General features: G+C 34.7%; 1 protein-coding gene across 5 annotated transcripts in view; it reads right to left on the bottom strand.

The window, feature by feature from the left end:
* Positions 1-19771, bottom strand: part of WDPCP (WD repeat containing planar cell polarity effector) — a 381708-nt gene that overhangs the window by 133652 nt on the left and 228285 nt on the right. For all 5 annotated transcript variants that reach the window (XM_045054268.1, XM_045054270.1, XM_045054269.1 and 2 more), the window contains one exon: positions 2083-2185. In XM_045054268.1, the coding sequence (XP_044910203.1) occupies positions 2083-2185 (103 nt within the window). The remainder of the gene's footprint in view (positions 1-2082; positions 2186-19771) is intronic.

The raw sequence follows: 19771 nt of genomic DNA on the forward strand, positions 1-19771 counted from the left end.
AAGGTAAAGCTAATATATAGTGTCATAGTAAAGATAGTTGGGCTGGACTGTAGTATCTAAAAATGGATAGGAGACAGCTTGTGTGGTCTTGGTAATGTATGTTACTTGGTCTGGATAATGGTCACAAGGATGTGTTTACTTTGTTGTTGTTTTTTTTTTAATGTTTATTTATTTTTGAGAGAGAAAGAGACAGAGTATGAGTGGTGGCGGCATAGAGAGAGGGCGAGACACAGAATTCAAAGCAGGCTCTAGGCTCTGAGCTGTCAGCACAGAGCCTGACACGGAGCTCAAACCCAGGAACTGCAAGATCATGACCTGAGCCACCCAGGTACCCCAGGATGTTTACCTTGTGAAAATTCATTGAGTCCTATATTTATGATTTGTGTGCTTTTCTGTATGCATGTTATACTGGAATAAAAAATTTAAATAAAAAATTTTCAAATTGTTGAGATTATTATTCAACTTCTCCTTTGGCAACTCTTTTACTTATGTTGACAGCTACTACATGTGATAATTTTTTACAGACTCTTCCATGTAGACTGAACTACTTATACTTAAATATTCTTGATATTTTACATAATTTAGCCCCTTGCTTGCATCAAAGAACACTTTTGCAAGCCAAAAACTTAATTATTTTCTGCTTTCAGAAAAGTTTGAGGGAGCATAGTTGAATTAAATTGAAGGAATCTGAGAGAAAATTAGCTTTCCCCAGCATGATGTGGGCTGTATGGAAAAATTAGACAAAAACTACAATAAAGAAATTAGAGATGCTTTCCTAATTCCTTTTGGAATTGTGAGTGGGAGTCACCCCAGTTTTCTAGAATAAAAGTGAGGCAGAACAATCTGAGAAGTTCACCTCTTGATAGTTAACTATTGTTACTGAATGGTATCTTTGTCAAGGGAGAGTAATAGAGGTCAAAAGGTGAGGCCTGAAAAAAAGGCTGAGAAGTGGGGAGGAACAGGGTTTCAATGAAGAGATATTTGCTAGAAATGAGGCAGGGCTCAAAAAGGGAACAACATCAACCGTGCTCTTTGGCTAAGAAGTTTCAGCTGGCCACAGCAGTCTAATCAAAGAATACAGAGAGCATAGGAAGCATTTTGGTGACTAGTGGAGTTTCTTTTTTTTTTTTCTGAAATTTTGGATAATTTTTTCACATTCCTTTTCAGGCTTAGTAACTTTAAATATCTCTAAAATGCAAAAGTGGCCTCCACTGTTAGAAGCAATAGAATTACTCCTTTTAGCTGCAAACAGCATTATAAAAACAAAGATGATCAATCAATGGAGAGTCTTGTTGTAATAATTTGAAGCAATTTACAAAGTGGAGATATATTAAAACTTACTTGTTTCATAGGAATTCCACAAAGAAATGAACTATGTTACAATTCTCAGGGTCCTTTGCCTAATCTAGGAATAGTAAATACCAGGAAGAATAGGAATTGGGATGTCCACAGGTCAATACTTCCACATTGAGACACATTACTGAGTGTCGGAAAGGAAGCTTATGTTGGTATTAGAATAATTTTAAAAACTATCATTTTTCTGTATTAAAAGTTTTGAATGGACCTTTAGATTAAGTTTAGGCTTCTGATTTGTCTTCTTTGGAAGACTATACTGTAAAATGACTTTAGTGGCTTCTAAATTAAAGCAAGTCATCCATTAAACCTAAAATCCCATGTGAAATACTTTGTATAGGACAATTCTTTTGATATCTCAAAATATATCTGACATGTTTATGTGTACAAATAAAGGATTATAGAACTTTCTGTATTGGCTAATATTAATTACAGCACTGATGGTAATAAACTCTTCCTCAAAAATCTTATGAGAAGAACAGTGTACTTCTTACTTTTTGCCAAGTGATGATTAATCAGTGATTATTAATTTTTATGTCAACACAGTTCCAACTTATATATCTATATTGTACTATTTACCCAGGCTTAATTCTTTTTTAAAGTTTCTTTCTTTACAAAGAAAGTAACTCAAATTAACCAACCGTAACCTACAAACATAAATATAAATGATACTGAACAAGTATTGATTGAAACAAAAAGCACTTAAAAAAAAACAGCATTAATTCTTACCAACTCCAGAGGTTATTGATTCTGCATCAATGTCACTAGCTCTTTTTCTTGCCACTTCAGCCAGTGCCAATTCACCCTTATCTAGTGCAAAGTAATGGATGTCCTTTGGAAATAAAGCAAAATAAAGGATTAATCCAAATGAATCTTGGTCAACTTACAAAGAAGACTTTGAACAAAAGAGCTTACTGTTCAGATTACAAAACAGACATGGCTGATAAATATTTTTTTGCGTTTTAATTCTCTCAGTTTTCTTTCCCAGTATAAGCAAATTTTCTTGAATTGTAGATTATAACTATACCTAATAGCAGTTATTTAAATAAATTGTTTTAAGTCTCCAGGGAAAAAGGTAAGTTTTTAAACCAAATGTTTGACATACTCATTTTTATCAGGAAATGAAAACTTTTATTGCTATGTTCTTTGGTGAGATTTTAATATTGGAGATGGCTTCTACAAAATTCTGTTGTACATCATATAAAATGCTAAACATTTTATAAGAAATACTACTACAAAAATTTCTGACATTTATGTGTCTGACACATACAACTTTGTTAACATTACTAATATAATAATTATCTTGAACTCAGGCAGTTAGCAGATAATCAGTGCCTACTAAGTGTCAGGCACTATTCTAGAATACAGAGATCAATTACAATTTCATGTCTCTGGAAGCTGTGAGCCCAGTAGGGAGACAGACCATTGTGAACAACAGTTAGTTATATAACATGTGATAGGTTTTATAACAGGTATTTCCACAGATATTTGCTGTGGAGTCAAGAGGATGCACTGATCCTTGATCTGAGTCTTGAAGGACAAATAAGAGTTATGCTAGGAGGGAAAATAGAGAAAATGTACCAGTTAATATCTGGTGCATATATGTAGAGAAACTTCAAAAACACAGTTCTGTTAGGCAATGAAATGTCTTTGAATATGGAAGGAGTCTTGGATGTGTGGAAGAAAGCAGTATAAAATAATACTAAAGTAGATATAGCCACTAAAAAGGATTTTGAACTATTTTTGATGTGCAAAAAGACGGCTGGAATGGAAATTTTATTGCAATAAAAGTGTAAAAAGAATATGAACAGTTAATAATGAAGAAACATAAATGGCCTATAATCATGAAAAGATGCTTCACTTTATTAATATCCAAATAAATGTAAGTAGAAAAGGTATAATTTCAATTGTTTACATTTTTAAAAGTTAAGAATATTTACTGGTTGCAGAGTAACCAGAACCATCTTCTGGAGGTGATGGCAGAGTAGGAAAATCATAAACTCACCTCGCCCATGGATACAACTGGGTAACACCCACATCAGTGTCAATAGCCCAGAAAATGTCAGACGCAAAGACTAACAGAACAGACTCTCCACAGGTAAATGCAGAGAAGAAGCCACATCAAAGAGGGCAGGCAAGGTGGAGATGTTGTCAGGAGCCAAAGGAACCCAAGGGACTATCCATAGGAGGGAGGAATGCTGCAGGCATTGAGAGGGGAGTGGAGCAGATCTCCACACCAGGCACCCCAGGCACAGGGGACTCATGCTGAGAAGACAAATCTCCGTAACATTTGCTTTTGAAAACTAAAGGGGCCTAACTTGAAAGTCAGTGGGCCTTAACACCTAGAACTTTAAAAAATCTGTGGGCTTAGTTCTGGGAGAGCAGGGAGGACAACAGGGAACTGAGTTCCTGCTCTACAAACAGACCCACTGAGATAACAGCATAGAAGCAGCAGTTTGAAAAATGCCTGAGGTATACAGGGAAATAGATTCATTTACTAATCTCAGAGCATGTGCTGGAGGGGCAGGGATCTTTGGGAAACTTCTCCAAAACAAAAGAGCTGCTGGGCACCATTTCTCTCCCCTGCTCCCGAGCCTAAATACATGGACACCCTTCAGAAGCCAGCACAGCACCAACACATTCCACCTAGCTTACTAACAGTGCACCCTGCCCCAGTGCACTTCTGCAGATTTGAACCCCTCACCCCCAACCCTGCCAGTCTTGGCAAGTTTTCCCAGGTGGCTGCAGGTCCTTTCCCTCAGCAGATGGCAAGGACCATGCTGGCACCATGTGCCCTGCCCCCATACTCTACTGCAGAATTTCCTTCTCCAGTATGCCCTTGGCAGGAGCCCATCCAAAGCTGTGCCACAAATCTAGCCAGGTGCTACCAGACTCCAGGCTGACAGCTTGGGATTCTCTCTCTCTCCCTCCTTCTCTGCCCTCCTCCACTCACATACACGTTCTCTGTCTCTGTCTCTGTCTGCTTCTCAAAATAAATAAATAAAATTTAAAAAAGAAAGAAAACAGACTAAGGGAACCTGTCAGGAACACCATCAAACATAATAACATTTGCATTATAGTGATCCCTGAGGAGAAAGAAAAGGAGGCAGAAAATTTATTTGAATAAATAATAGCAAGAAACTCCACAAATCTGGGAAAGGAAACAGAAATCCAGATGCAGGAGGCACAGAGATCCCTCAACAAAATTAACCCAAAGAGGTCCACACCAAGACACATAGTAATTAAAATGGCAAAAAGCAGCAAAAAAGAAATTTTAAAAGCAGCAAAAGAAAACAGTTACATATGAGGGAAATTCTATATGACTGAATTCTTCAGCAGAAACTTTGTAGGTCAGAAGGGATGATATATTCAGAGTTCTAAGAAAAAAACCTGCAGCCAAGAATACTCTATCCAACATAATAATCACTCAGAAGGAGAGAATTTGGGGTGCCTGAGTGGTTCAGTCGGTTAAGTGTCTGACTTTGGCTGAGGTCATGATCTCACAGTTTGTGAATTCGAGTTCCGCGCTGGGCTCTGTGCTGATAGCTCAGAGCCTGGAGCCTGCTTCAGATTCTGTGTCTCCCTCTGTGTCTGCCACTCCTCTGCTCACGCTATCTCTCTCTCTCTCAAAAATAAATAAACATTAAAAAATTTAAAAAAGAATAGGAGAGAATTTCCCAAACAAAATTAAAGGATTTCGTCACTACTAAACCAGTCCTATGATAAATGTTAAAGGGACTCTGAATGGAAAGACCATAAGCAAGAGTAAGAAAAGTAGGAAGCAAAAAAGCAGTAAAATTAAATGTATCTATAAAAATTGGTCAAGAGCCTCACAGAATAAAAAGGTGTAAAGTAGGAAATGATATTCATAAAATGGGGCTGGAAAAAGATAAAAAATTTAGTGCTTTTAGAATGGGTTCAAACTTAAGGGACTTTCAACTGAAGATAGACTGCTGTATACAGAAGATGTTATATATAAACCTAATGGTAACCACAAATCAAACACTGGTAATAAATATGCACAAAATAAATAGACAGGAGTCCAAGCATATCACTAAGAAACCCAGCAAACTGTGACGGAAGAGAGCAAGAGAACAAAGGAACAGAGAACTACAAAAACAACCATAAGACAAGTAACAAAATGCATACTTATCAATAATTACTTTGAATGTAAATGGACTAAATGCTTCAATCAAAAGACATGAGTTGATGGAATGGATAAAAAAGTCAAGGCCCATTATATGCTACACAGAAGGGACTCATTTCAGACCTAAAGACACATGCAGATCAGAAGTGCAAGGATAGAAAAGCACTTATGCAAAAGGATGTGAAAAGAAAGCTGGGGTAGCAATATTTACACAAGGCAAAGTGGGCTTTAGACCAAAGACTGTAATAAAGGAAAAAGGACTATATAATCATAAAAGGAATAATCCAAAAAGAAGATAAAATAATTGCAAATATTTATACACCCAACATCGCAGCCCCAAATACATAAAGCAGCTAATAACAAACAAGGAAAGTGATCAATAGTAATACAATAATAATAGAGGACTTTAACAACCCACTTACATCAATGGATAGATCATCCACACAAAAAATCAACAAGGAAACAGTGGCTTTCAATGACACATTGGACCAGAGAGATCTAAGAGATCTACCCAGAACATTCCATCCTATAATACAAGAATACACACTCATTTCAAGCGCAGATGGAACAATGTTCAGAATGGAGTATGTTAGGCCACAAAACAAGTCTAAACAATCTCAAAAAGATCAGTCATACGATGCATCTTTTCTGACCACAATGCTATGAAACTAGAAATCAAACACAAGAAAAACATCTGAAATAACACAAATATATGGAGGTTAAATAACATGCTATTTATTGGATTATTTAATGCTATTGAACAATGAATGGGTCAACAAAAATATCAAAGAGGAGATCAAAAATCACAGGGAGACAAATGAAATGAAAATACAATGTTCCAAAATCTTTGGGATGAAGCAAAAGCTGTTCTAAAAGGGAAGTTTATAGCAATACAGGCTTAATCAAGAAGCAAGAAAAATCTCAAATAAACAACCTAAACTTACACCTAACAGAGCCATAAAAAGAACAAACAAAACTGCAAACCAGCAGAAGGAAGGAAATAATAAAGATGAGAGCAGAAATCAATGAAATAGAAACTAAAAAAAAAAAAAAAAAAAAAAAAAAGGATCAATGAAACCAGGAGCTGGTTCTCTGAAAAGATTTTTGAAAAATTGATAACCCTTTGGCCAGACTCATCAGAGAGAGAGAGAGAGAACTCAAATAAATAAAATCATAAATGAAAGAAGAGAAATAATAATGAATACCAAAGAAACAGAATTATAAGAGATTATGAAAAATTATATGCCAACAAGTTGGACAATCTAGAAGAAATGGATAGATTCCTAGAAATTGAATTGAATCAGGAAGAAACAGAAAATTTGAAAATACTAGTTACCAGTAATGAAATAGAATCAGTAATCAGAGGACATCCAGCAAAAAGAAGTCCAGGACCAGACACCTAGCAGGTGAATTCTACCAAATATTTAAAGAAAAGTGAATACATATTCTCAAACTATTCCAAAAAGAGAAGAGGAAGGAAAGCTTCCAAATTCATTTATGAGACTGCCATTACCCTGATACCAAAACCAGAAAAAGACACTACAAAAAAAAAAAAAAAAAAAGAGAACTATAGGCCAGTATCTCTGATACACAGATGCAAAAATCCTCAACAAAATATCACCAAACTGAATCCAACAATACATTAAAAAATCATTCACTTTAATCAAATGAGATTTATTCCTGGACTGCAATTGTGGTTCAATATTTGCAAATTAATCAGTGTGATACATCACATCAACAAGAGAGGATACAAACTACATAATCAATGGATGCAGAAAAAGCATTTGACAAAGCATTAATATCCATTCATGATAAAACTCCTCAACAAAGTAGGTTTGGGGGAACATAATAAAGGTCATATATGGAAAAACCCACAGCTAGCATCATATTCAATGGTGGAAAAACTAAGAGCTTTCCCCCTAAAATCAGGAACAAGTCGACCCTCACCACTTTTATTTAATAGCAACTGGAAGTCCTTGCTGCAGCAATCAGAGAAGAAAAAGGAATAAAAGGCATCCAAATTGGTAAGGAAGAAGTAAAACTGACACTATTTGCAGATAACATGATACTATACATAGAAAACCTTAAAGACTCTACCAAAAAAAAGTACTAGAAATGATAAATGAATTCACTAAGGTCACAGGACACAAAATCAATACACATTTTGATAATTCATTTGATAAAGCAAGATCTAATACATTTTTATACACTAATAATGTAGTAGCTGAAGAAGAAATTAAGAAAAAAATCTTATTTACAATTGCAGCAAAAAGAATACCTAAAGGTAAACTTAACCAAGCAAGTGAAAGACGCGTACTCTTAAAAGTACAAAACACTGATGAAAGAAATTGAAGACGGCACAAACAAATGGAAAGATTTTATGCTCATGGAGTGGAAGAACCAATATTGTTAAAATATCTATACTACTCAAATCGGTCTACAGATTTTTTACAATCCTGATAAAAATACCAACATCATCTTTCACAGAACTAAACAAATAATCCTAAAATTGGTATGGAACCACAAAAGATAACCCTGAATTGTCAAAGCAAAACTGTCAAAGAACAAAACTGGAGGTATTTTACAATCCCAGACTTGAAGATATATTACAAAGTTGTAGGAATCAAAACAATATGGTACCGGCACAAAAACAGACACATAGGTGCATGGAATAGAGAGCCCAGAAATAAACCCAAGTTTATATGGTCTTCAACAAAGGAAGCAAGAACATGCAATTAGAAAAAGACAGTCTCTTCAATAAGTGGTGCTCGGAAAACTGGACTGCTACATGCAATAGAATGAAACTGGATACACTAAAATAATGTTAAAGGTATTAAAAACCTGAAATGTGAGACCTCAAAACACACACACACACACACACACACACACACACACACACACACACAATCCTAGAAGAGAGCACAGGCAGTGATTTCTCAGACATGGGCAATAACAACATTTTTCTAGGTATGTCTCCTGAGGCAAGAGAAAGGCAAAAATGAACCATTGGGACTACATCAAAATAAAAAGCTTTTGCACAGAAAAGGAAACAATCAACAAAACTAAAAGACAACCTACTGAATGGGAGAAGATATTTACAAATAACATATCTGATACAGGTTAGTGTCCAAAATATATAAAGAACTTTTGCAACTCAACACCAGAAAACACAAATAATCCACTTTAAAATTGGGCAGAACATATAAACAGACATTTCTCCAAAAAAGACGTCCAGATGGCCAACAGACACAGGAAAAGATGCTCAACACCAATCATCATCAGGGAAATGCATATCAAAACCACAATGACCTCACACCTGTCAGAATGGCTAAAATCAACAACATAAGAAACAACATGTTTTGGTGAAGATGTGGAGAAAAAGGAACCCTCTTGCACTGTTGGTGGGAATGCAAACTAGTGGAACCACTGTGGAAAACAGTATGGAGTTTCCTCAAAAAGGTAAAAATATACCTACCCTATGACCTCACAGACACACTACTGGGTATTTACCCAAAGAATGCAAAAAACACTAATTCAAAGGGATACATACACCTCTATGTTTATTGCAGCATTATTTACAATAGCTAAGATATGGAAGGAGCCCAAGTGTCTATCAACTGATAAACAGATAAAGATGTGGTACATATAACAGAATATTATTCAATGGCAAAAAACAATGAAATCTTGTCATTTGCAATGACATGAATGGAACTATAGAGTGTAATGGTAAGTGAAATAAGACAGAGAAAGAAATATCCTATGATTTCACTTACATTTGGAATTTAAGAAACAAAACAAATGAGCAAAGAAAAAAAGAGACAAACCAAGAAACAGACACTTAACTATAGAAAACAAACTGATGGTTACCAGAGGGGTGGTCTGGGGGGGGGGATGGGTGAAAGATGTGAAGGGGATTAAGAGTACACTTGTCATGATGTGCACCTGTAATATATACAATTAATGAATCACTATATTGTACACCTGAAACTAATACTATATGTTAACTACATTGGAATTAAATTATGAAAAGGAATATTTACTGGTTGCAAAGTTTGGGGGAACCAGGCACTTATTTACTGGGAATATAAGACTTTATAGAGCAGGCATCCATAAAGTATGGCCTAGAGGCCAAATATAGCTTGCCTTTTGTATAGTCCTTGAATTAAAAATGGTATTTACATTTTTAAATGGTTGGAAGAACTGTGCTCAACTACTCTTATTTAACTCTAAATGGCTTTGGAATTAGTGTATGCTGCAGACTTAAAAATATTTCAACCTAAAACTACGAGGTAAAATAGAACTTCGGTGTGAAACTTATACTGTGATAGAGTAATTTCAATGATAACTACAATTTTTTGACTTGCAAGTAATGTCAGGCTGTGTTATACATTCCCTGAATTGTGAAGAAATAAAGGAAATCTCCATTCTACACACATTCCCATAGCAATATATTTTCTGATTTTAATCCACAGCAGTCTTTTTCAGTATTTTTCTACATTTTATTTTATTTTTTAATTTTTAAATTTTACTTAAATCCAAGGTAGTTAACATATATTGTAATAATGATTTCAGGAGAATTAAGTGATTCATCACTTGGGTATAACACCCAGTGCCCATCCCAACAAGTGCCCTCCTTCATGCCCATCACCCATTTAGCCTATCCTCCCACTCAATACCCCTCCAGCAACCCTCAGTTTCTTCTCTGTATTTAAGAGTCTCTTATGGTTTGCCTCCCTCTCTCTTTTTATCTTATTTTTCCTTCCCTTCCCCTATGTTCATCTTTTTTGTTTCTTAAATTCCACGAGTGAAATCATGATGCCTGTCTTTCTCCGACTGACTTACTTCACTTAGCATAATACACTCTAGTTCCATCCATGTTGTTGCAAGTGGCAACATTTCATTCTTTTTGTTTGTCCATTAATATTCCATTGTGGGTGTATGTGTATGTATGTATATATGTATTATATATATTATATATATGTATGTACACACACATTATATATATATTGTATACACACACAGACACACACACACACACACACACACACACACACACACACACACATCTTCTTTGTCCATTCATCATTTGGTGGACATTTGGGTTCTTTCCATAATTTGGGTATTGTTGATAGTGCTGCTATAAACACTGGGGTACATGTGCCCCTTTGAATGAGCATTTTTGTATACTGTGGATGAATATCTAGCAATGCAATTTCTGGTTATAGGGTAGTTCTATTTTTAATTTTTTGAGGAACCTCCATACTGTTTTCCAGACTGGCTGCACCAGTTTGCATTCTCAATAGTGCAAAAGGATTCCCGTTTCTCTGCATCCTCGCCAATATCTGTTGTTTTCTGTGTTGTTCATTTTAGCCATTCTGACAGGTGTGAGGTGGTGTCTCACTGTGCTTTTGATTTGTATTTCCCTGATGATGAGGGATGTTGAGCATCTTTTCATGTGTCTGTAGTCATCTAGATATCACAGAAAAAGTGTCTGTTCATGTCTTTTGCTCATTTCTTCACTGGATTATTTGTTTTTTTGGGTGTTGAGTTTGGTAAATTCTTTATAGATTTTGGATACTAACTCTTTATCTGATATGTCATTTGCAAATATCTTTTCCCAATCAGTTGCTTTTAGTTTTGTTGATTGTTTCCTTCACTGTGCAGAAGCTATTTATCTTGATGAGGTCCCAATATAGAATGCTGTTTAGCATGTCATTTTATTACAAATTAATTTCATAATAAATTTTAAATTACAAGTTTATTACAAATTAATTTTATTACAAATTAACTTTTATAATTTTATAACTAATTTAAGTTAATGTGACTAATTTGTAATAAAATGACATGCTAAACGGCATTCTGTCTTTTAGTTAATGGAATTCTAAAAATATCTTTGAATTGGTGAATATACTCAATTAAAACCATATGCCTATGGGTTAATGATATTAACATGTGGCAGTACCTATCTATGAGGAAAGAAATTTGCAAAAGTGAAATACATACAAACTCATCATAGCTCAGTATTTACAGATGAACATTTGCAGATTTTTTTTAATGAGGAACACCAGCTTCCAACCCTAATTTAAGTACAATGTTATCCCCATAAAAAAGAATTCCATTATTGACATTTGTTGACTTGTATCAGCAAAACTACTTAATTATTATATTTCTAATTTAGTCAGTAAAGATTTATGCTTTGTTTTTTCCTTGCTATATATAAGTACTTATATAATAACCTTAATTTTGCTTCTTGGTCCACAAGCCTATAATATTTGCTATATGGATCTTTCCAGAAAAAGTTATTTATTCTGTATCTTAACAATATATTAGAATAAAAAATTTACCTATATATACACTTTTGTAAACTCCTAAGAAAATAATGTGACAATGTATGTACAAAGATTGACAATAACAACGTTACTTATAACAATGAAAAATTGGAAGCTACTTTAGTGTACATCAAGTGAAATAATTACGTGGGTTTTTTTCTTTTAATTCAAGAGTGGCATAATATTTTCATAATGGGTCCATATTATTCAGTGAAGGAATCTGTAATAACTTAAAAATATACACTACTGTAGTTGATTTGCTAATATTTAAGACGTTTACATTGACTTTTCTTAAGAAAAGTCAATGACTTTACTTGAGCCTGACAGCTAATAAGCCCAGACTGCTACCAAGGTTATATTAGCCTTACAAAATAAGTTAGGTGGCTTGTTTTCTATTTTCTCTTCTCTGGAAAAATTTGTGATTCTTCACTGAAAATAAGCAAAATATATGCAATAAATTTGAGAAGAAATTACCAAATATTACTGGGCAATATAAGTGAGCACCTGATTAAAATATAGACACACCTACTTACGTCTGAAAAAGACCATACGTGACAAAGATCAATTCTGACCCCATATAATTTATAAAATCCAGTGGAATACAATAAAATCACTTCAGAGGTTTTAATGGAACTTGACAGGTTGATCTTAAAATTCTTATGTCAAAGCAAATCGTCAAAAATATGAAAGACTTACTCTAACAGCAAGGCTCTACAGCACTATTACACAGGCATATAAACCAAAGAGAAAGAAACATACCCATATAAATATGGTTTTCTTAGTGAGTTACTAAGTTCAGTACTTTATGTTTAGCAGTGATGTAAGTGTTGGCTATAAGATCTGTGGCCCACAAATTATTTCTGGATCATTTTCTCTGTCTCACTCTCTCAGTTTTCCTTAATTCTATGATTTTTCCTCTTTATTTTTTAATTGTTTTAAAGAATGAGGTCATTAATTTGAGGAGGGTAACCCTCAACAGTTCCTAAGTTGTTACTGTATCTCTACCATGAAGGTTTTCATTCTTTAATCTTTCTATTTAGAAACAGTCTATTTACTTGCTGATACACTTGTGAGCTTCCCTGCCATTCACATGTCTGAGTATAGTCTTTAGTTAAATGTAGTAGAGAATATATCCCTTTAACTCCATGCTTCTCAGTTGACATAGTTGATGCATCTTTAGGGTCTAATACAAAACTCTTTAGGGTCTGATGCAAGACATATCTAGTATCTATATCACTTTCCAATTTATCCTCTAGCTTCACTTATTTTTTAACTTTTGGATAGTTTTAGTGTTGGAATTTAATTTAAATGTTGGATATATACATCTTAGTGTGTTCATATATCTCTGGAAAATGGTTATATTCTAAATGAGTCAAGAAAATAAAAGCCACTTGGCTTTATATTCCATTTTCATGTCTTACATCTGACTAGACCAGTACATACATGAATAATGGATATACAGTAAAGCTGGTTGAGACTAAGGCTAATGTACTGTTAAATCACATATTAAGACATTTCAAGAGGCCACTGCCAGGGCTGCCATGCCCTTCCACTCACCCTAAGTTCAAATTCAATTACAATTAATAAAAAAATCATTCCATAAATAATAATGGAATATCTATTATGCACCATATACAGAGGAGAATTTACCACAAAATTAATGAAGCTTAAGCTTCAATACTTCTTATTTGCACATGCCTTTCCAGTACTTAATTTTGTATTTGAAATTTTAAATTTTTTCTTAAGAAGTACTCCTCAAATTATACAAACTTCAAGCTCTATAAAACATGGATCCACCCCTGATGTACAGCCATCAAGGTTCTCACATACTAGTGGACTGTGTTACCACATGCTTAGTTTAGAATCATGTGTCTGAGAGGCACAAGGCATAGGAGACATTGGAAGTTGTATAGTCATTTTCTGTTTTATTGGTCTGTTTTTAGAGATTTATTGTATAAGATTAAAATTAACAAGTCTAAATGGACAACATAGATGGCAATAGATTTGAAAAGTACCCTATTGATAAATCCCAACTTTTACTACCACCCAACCAGGTTACCTAGTTGGTGGATAGTTCTTTTATTAAAGTGTTACTAACGTGGAAGGAAGTTTTCAGAAAAATATTCAGAAGAATAAACCACTTAGTTTTTGTCATTCTCAGTAACAATTTTATAATTTTACATTTGCCAAATTGACTTAAATTAGTATCATCATTTAGCACTATTAAGTGAAATTGGCTTCCACTGCACAAAAGATGACAAACACTGATAGTCTTTGGCCATGATCCAGGTTTAAATATTTACACATATCCTGTCTGTGTTATCTAGGATCAAAAATAAAAAAACTTGCTGCTACTGGGTTCTTACCACCTTTCACAGATGACTTTTGAATGTACTACTGGAATTAATATGCAAATTTACAATAAAGTATTTAAAACTAAAAAGCAATCTTGAAGAGATTGTCATCTTTAAATCATACTTTGGATCAGTCATTAACTTTTATAACATATTATTGTTATAATCTTTTCTAATTTTTATAATGTTTCCAGGGACTGATAAGTTTGTATGAAATTAAAAAGCATTATAAAGACATGCAACAGCTTATGCATATTTAAGAATACCATGTTCTAGGGGTGCCCGGGTGGCTCAGCATCTGACTTCGGCTCAGGTCATGATCTCTCACCATTCGTGAGTTTGAGCCCTGTGTTAGGCTCTGTGCTGACAACTCAGAGCCTGGAGCCTGCTTTGGATTCTGTCTCCTTCTCTCTCCTCATCTGCCTGCTCACACTCTGTCTCTCTCTCTCTCTCTCTCTCTCTCTCTCTCTCTCTCTCTCTTAAAAATAAACATTAAAAAAAAATTAAAGAAAAAAAAGAATACCATGTTCTAGCTGGAACATTTAAGTTAGTTCAAACCAATTGATAAATGAAATTTAAATTCTAATTATAGATATTCAAATTTACCTTGTCCAAAATTGCTTTCAGAATTCAAGTTTATGTTGCTATATTTCAATTAAAGTAAAATGCTGACATAATTCTTTTTCTGTTACTTATTTCTTTTACCTATTATTTTATAATTTCAGATCAGAAAATTTGATCAATAAGTTTTAAAAATCAGGAAGAAAATATTTGTTTCTGATAATGTGCTAATTGAATTTCTCTATTTTGTAGATTTGAGGAAAATTAACTTTGAAGATAATGTATCAAATAGTTACATGCACATAAATTTTAGTAATCAACTCTTAATGTCTATGTAAATCATCTTTCTTATATAAATCAGAGCAATGAATAATCATTTTAAATTTTTTTTTCCAACGTTTATTTATTTTTGGGACAGAGAGAGACAGAGCATGAATGGGGGAGGGGCAGAGAGAGAGGGAGACACAGAATCGGAAACAGGCTCCAGGCTCTGAGCCATCAGCCCAGAGCCTGACGCGGGGCTCGAACTCACGGACCGCGAGATCGTGACCTGGCTGAAGTCGGACGCTTAACCGACTGCGCCACCCAGGCGCCCCTGAATAATCATTTTAAATATGAAAACATGTGGAAGTGATTTATTTTTTTACCAAATTTAATTATAGGGGCACATATTTTTATGTTAGAAAAACTTATTGGAAATTGCATGTTTTTGAGGTTTTCACAGAACTCATAAATAAAACTTTCTGCTTCCTTTCAGGAGTTATATTTTTGACTTGTATGAATTTTTTCTTGTGGCTACTGGATGATTTTAATTCATTTGTTTAGTATGTTATTTTTAGCCATTTATATTTTTCAAAAAATTATTCATGCTCACTAGGTTTTCATGTTTTTTGCACTAATGTATATATAAGCATAACTTGTATTATTGCATTTCACTTTATTGCACATTACAAACACTGCTTTTTTTTTCCCCAAAAGTGAAGGTTTTGTGGTAATCCTGCATTAAGTAAGTCTATTGGCACCATTTTTTCCAATGGTATTTGCTCACTTTGTGTCACTGTCATAGTTCAGTAATTCTCAAAATATTTCAAGCTTTGTCATTGTTATTGAATTTGTTATGGTGATCTGTGATCAGTGATCTTTGATGCTACTATTATGATTGTTTTGGGGCACCATAAACCATGCCCATATAAGATGGTGAACTTAACTAATGTGTGTGTTCTGACTGCTCCACTATTTCCCCATCTCTTTCCATCTCCTTGTGCCTCCCTATTCCCTGAGACAAAAAAACGTTGAAATTAGGCCAATTAATAGCCCTACAATGACCTCTAAGTAGTTCAAGTAAAAGGAAGACCTGCATGTCTCTTACTTTGCATCAAAGGCTAAGTGAGGAAGGCACATCAAAAGCCAGGACAGGCTGAAAGCTAGGCCTCTGCACCAAACAGTTAAGTTGTGAATGCAAAGGAAAAGTTCTTGAAGGAAACGAAGAGTACCACTCCAGTGAACTCCTGAATGACAAGAAAGCAAAACAGATTTGTTGCTGATATGGAAAAAGTTTTAGTGGTCTGGATAGAAGATCAAACCAGTCAGAATTTCCTTAAGCCAAAACCTAATCTAGAGTAAAGCCCTAAATCTCTTCAATTCTTTTAAGGCTCAGAGAGGTAAGGAAGCTACAGAAGAAAAGTGTGAAACTAGCAGAGTTGATTCATGAGGTTTAAGAATTCATCTCCATAACATAAAAGTTTAAGGTGAAGTAGCAAGTGCTGATGTAGAAGCTGCAGCAAGTTATCTAAAAGTTCTAGCTAAGATCATTAATGAAGGTGGCTATATTAAACAACAGATTTTGAATGTAGAAGAAATAGCCTTCTATTGGAAGCAGATGCCATCGAGGACTTTCTTACCGACAGATGTCAATACTGGCTTCAAAGGAGAAGCTGACTATCTTGTTCCGGGTTAATGCAGCTGGTGACTGTAAGTTGAAACCGGTGCTCATTTGCATTCCAAAAATCCTAGCAGCCCTTAAGAATTAATGTTAATTTACTCTGACTGTATTCTAGAAATGGAAGGACAAAACCTGGATGAAAGCACATTTGTTTACAATATGCTTTACTGATTATTTTAAGCCCACTGTTGAGACCCACTGCTTAGTAAAAAATGATTCCCCTCAAAATATTACTGCTTGTTGACAATGCACCTGGTCATCCAAGAGGTCTGATGGAGATATACAACGAGATTCATATTGTTTTCATGCCTGCTAACACAACATCCATTCTGCAGCCCATGGAGAAAGGAGCAATTTCATCTTTCAAGTTTTATTATTAAAGAAATACATTTCATAGCTGCCATATATAGTGATTCCTCTGATGGATCTGGGCTAAGTAAATTGAAAACTTCCTGGAAATCATTCACCATTCTAGATGCCATTAAGATCATTTGCAATTCTGGGGCGCCTGGGTGCCTTAGTCGGTTGGGCGGCTGACTTCGGCTCGGGTCATGGTCTCGCAGTCCGTGAGTTCGAGCCCTGTGTTGGGCTCTGTGCTGACAGCTCAGAGCCTGGAGCCTGTTTTGGATTCTGTGTCTCCTTCTCTCTGACCCTCCCCTGTTCATGCTCTGTCTCTCCCTGTCTCAAAAATAAATAAAACGTTAAAAAAAAAAATAAAAAAAAGATCATTCGCAATTCATGGAAAGAGGTCAAAGTACCAACATGAATAGGCATTTGGAAGTTGATTCCAACCCTCATGGATGACTTTGAGGGGTTCAAGACCAGTGGAGGAAATAACAACAGATGGAAGTAACAAGAGGACTAGAATTAGAAGTGGAATCTCAGTTGTGACTGAATTGCTGCAGTCTCATGACAAAATTTGAACCAATGAAGAGCTGCTTCTTATGGATGAGCAAAAAAAGTGGTTTCTTAAGATGAAATCTACTCCTAGTGAAGATGCTGGGAAAACTGTTGAAATGCAAAGTAGGATTTAAAGTATTACATAAACTTAGTCAATAAAGCAGCAGCAAGATTTGAGAGGATTAATTCCAATTTTGGAAGAAGGTCTACTGTGGGTAAAATGTTATCAAACAGCATTACATGAGAAAGAGAAATTGTGAAAGGAAGAGTCCATTGATGCAGCAAACTATTGATGTCTTATTTTAAGAAATTTCCACAGCCACTCTAACTTTCAGAAACTACCACCTGATCGCCTAGCTGCCATCAACATCAAGACAACACTCTCCACCAGCAAAAGTATTACAACTCACTGAAAGCTTAGATGATGGTTAGCAATTTTTAGCAATAACGTATTTTTAAATTAAGGTATGCATATTTTCTTTTATTGTACTGTATTCTATTACATACTTAATAGACTACAGTATAGTATAAATATAAGTAGAAATACACTGAGAAGCCAAAAAATTCATTTGACTCACTATATTGCTGTGGTCTGGATTTGAACCTACAGTATCTCCAAAGGATGCCTGTATAATTATCATAATTTTAAAAAGTCTTTTGATCTTCATACTGCTAGGGAGTCACTGCCAAGATACATGGAGTTAAGAAAAAATCAAGTTGCCAAACAATGTGTTTAGTGTGCTACTAAAATAGTAAAACAGGGGTTTAGATGAACATATATGCATATATGGTATTATGTAGTTTCCATAAAAGATGGGTAAACCATAATGACAACCTAAAGAGGAATGAAAGGAACAATGTGAAGAAAACAGAGAGTGAAGTTAGACTTCACTGAATGTACCATTTTTTAAAATCTAACTTAGAATCATTTTTACATAATTATAAGATAAAATGAAACTTTTAAATTATTCCTGAAATTTCACAATCAAAATTAAGTTAATGAACTTAAGACATCAATTTGGTGGCATAATTACACGAAAAAAGTATTTTCAAATCAGTTTAAAATACAGACATTTATCTCTTATGGCATATCTCTAAAAACAAAGGAATTGCAATGAAATCTTAGAATGTTTTCATAATTATACTAGTGGGAATCATATTTGTAGAAATATTCTAAAACCGTTTGCTAGAAATGTTGTATAACAGAGGTCAGCGAAGTAGAGCCTGTGAACCAAATCCAACCTACAACCAATTTTTGAAAATTAAGTCTTATTAAAACAGCCATACTCATTTGTTTATGTATTGCTGATGTCTTCTTTCAAGCTACAATGGCAGAATTGAATAATGACAGAGACTATGTGACCTGCAAGGCCAAAATACTTACTGTGTAGCCCTTTATAAAAGAATACTTTGACTACTTTTGTTCTAGCTCCCTCCTCTAGAAAACAATGCCAAACTCAGTAGAAAAAGGTACATTAGCAACAGTCTTAACTCTAGTAACCATTTGCTACTAAAAGAAATAAAAAGAATTCAGAGATATCATTGATAGCAGACTGGGGGCACCTTATCATACAAAAAGGAAAGGAAGATATCAGTATTACTGGGGTCACCTTAATAGTACTCAGAAATCAACTTAAAGGGATTTCTATGACTAAAGATGGTGCAAAAATATTACCATTTGTACGTTTTTTTTAATGTTTATTTTTGAGAGAGAAAGAGCTTGAGGGAGGAGGGGCTGAGAGAGAGGGAAACACAGAATCTGAAGCAGGCTCCAGGCTCTGAGCTGTCAGCACAGAGCCCAACGCAGGGCTCAAACTCACGAATGGTGAGAGATCATGACGTGAGCTGAAGTCAGACGCTTAACCAACTGAGCTACCCAGGCGCCCCACCATCTGTACATTCTTTAAAGGAATAGAACAAATTTCCACACTCAGCAACAAAATTCATGAACTCCAGCTACTAATGACAATATACTAGATGAGAAATACTAAGAAAATGTGACCCTAACAAAGAGAAAAATCGGTCACTTGGAGTGGACATAGAAATGGTAGAGATAATGGAATTAGCAAAAATAACTTTAAAACAGACATATACATATGCACACATTTACTGAGAGACACATACATTTAAGGGAAAACACAAAGAAAGATTAAATGATATTTTAAAAAACCAAATGGAACTAGAA

This window comes from Felis catus, chromosome A3 (assembly GCF_018350175.1).
Source record: "Felis catus isolate Fca126 chromosome A3, F.catus_Fca126_mat1.0, whole genome shotgun sequence".
In the NCBI taxonomy this organism is placed as follows: domain Eukaryota; kingdom Metazoa; phylum Chordata; class Mammalia; order Carnivora; family Felidae; genus Felis; species Felis catus.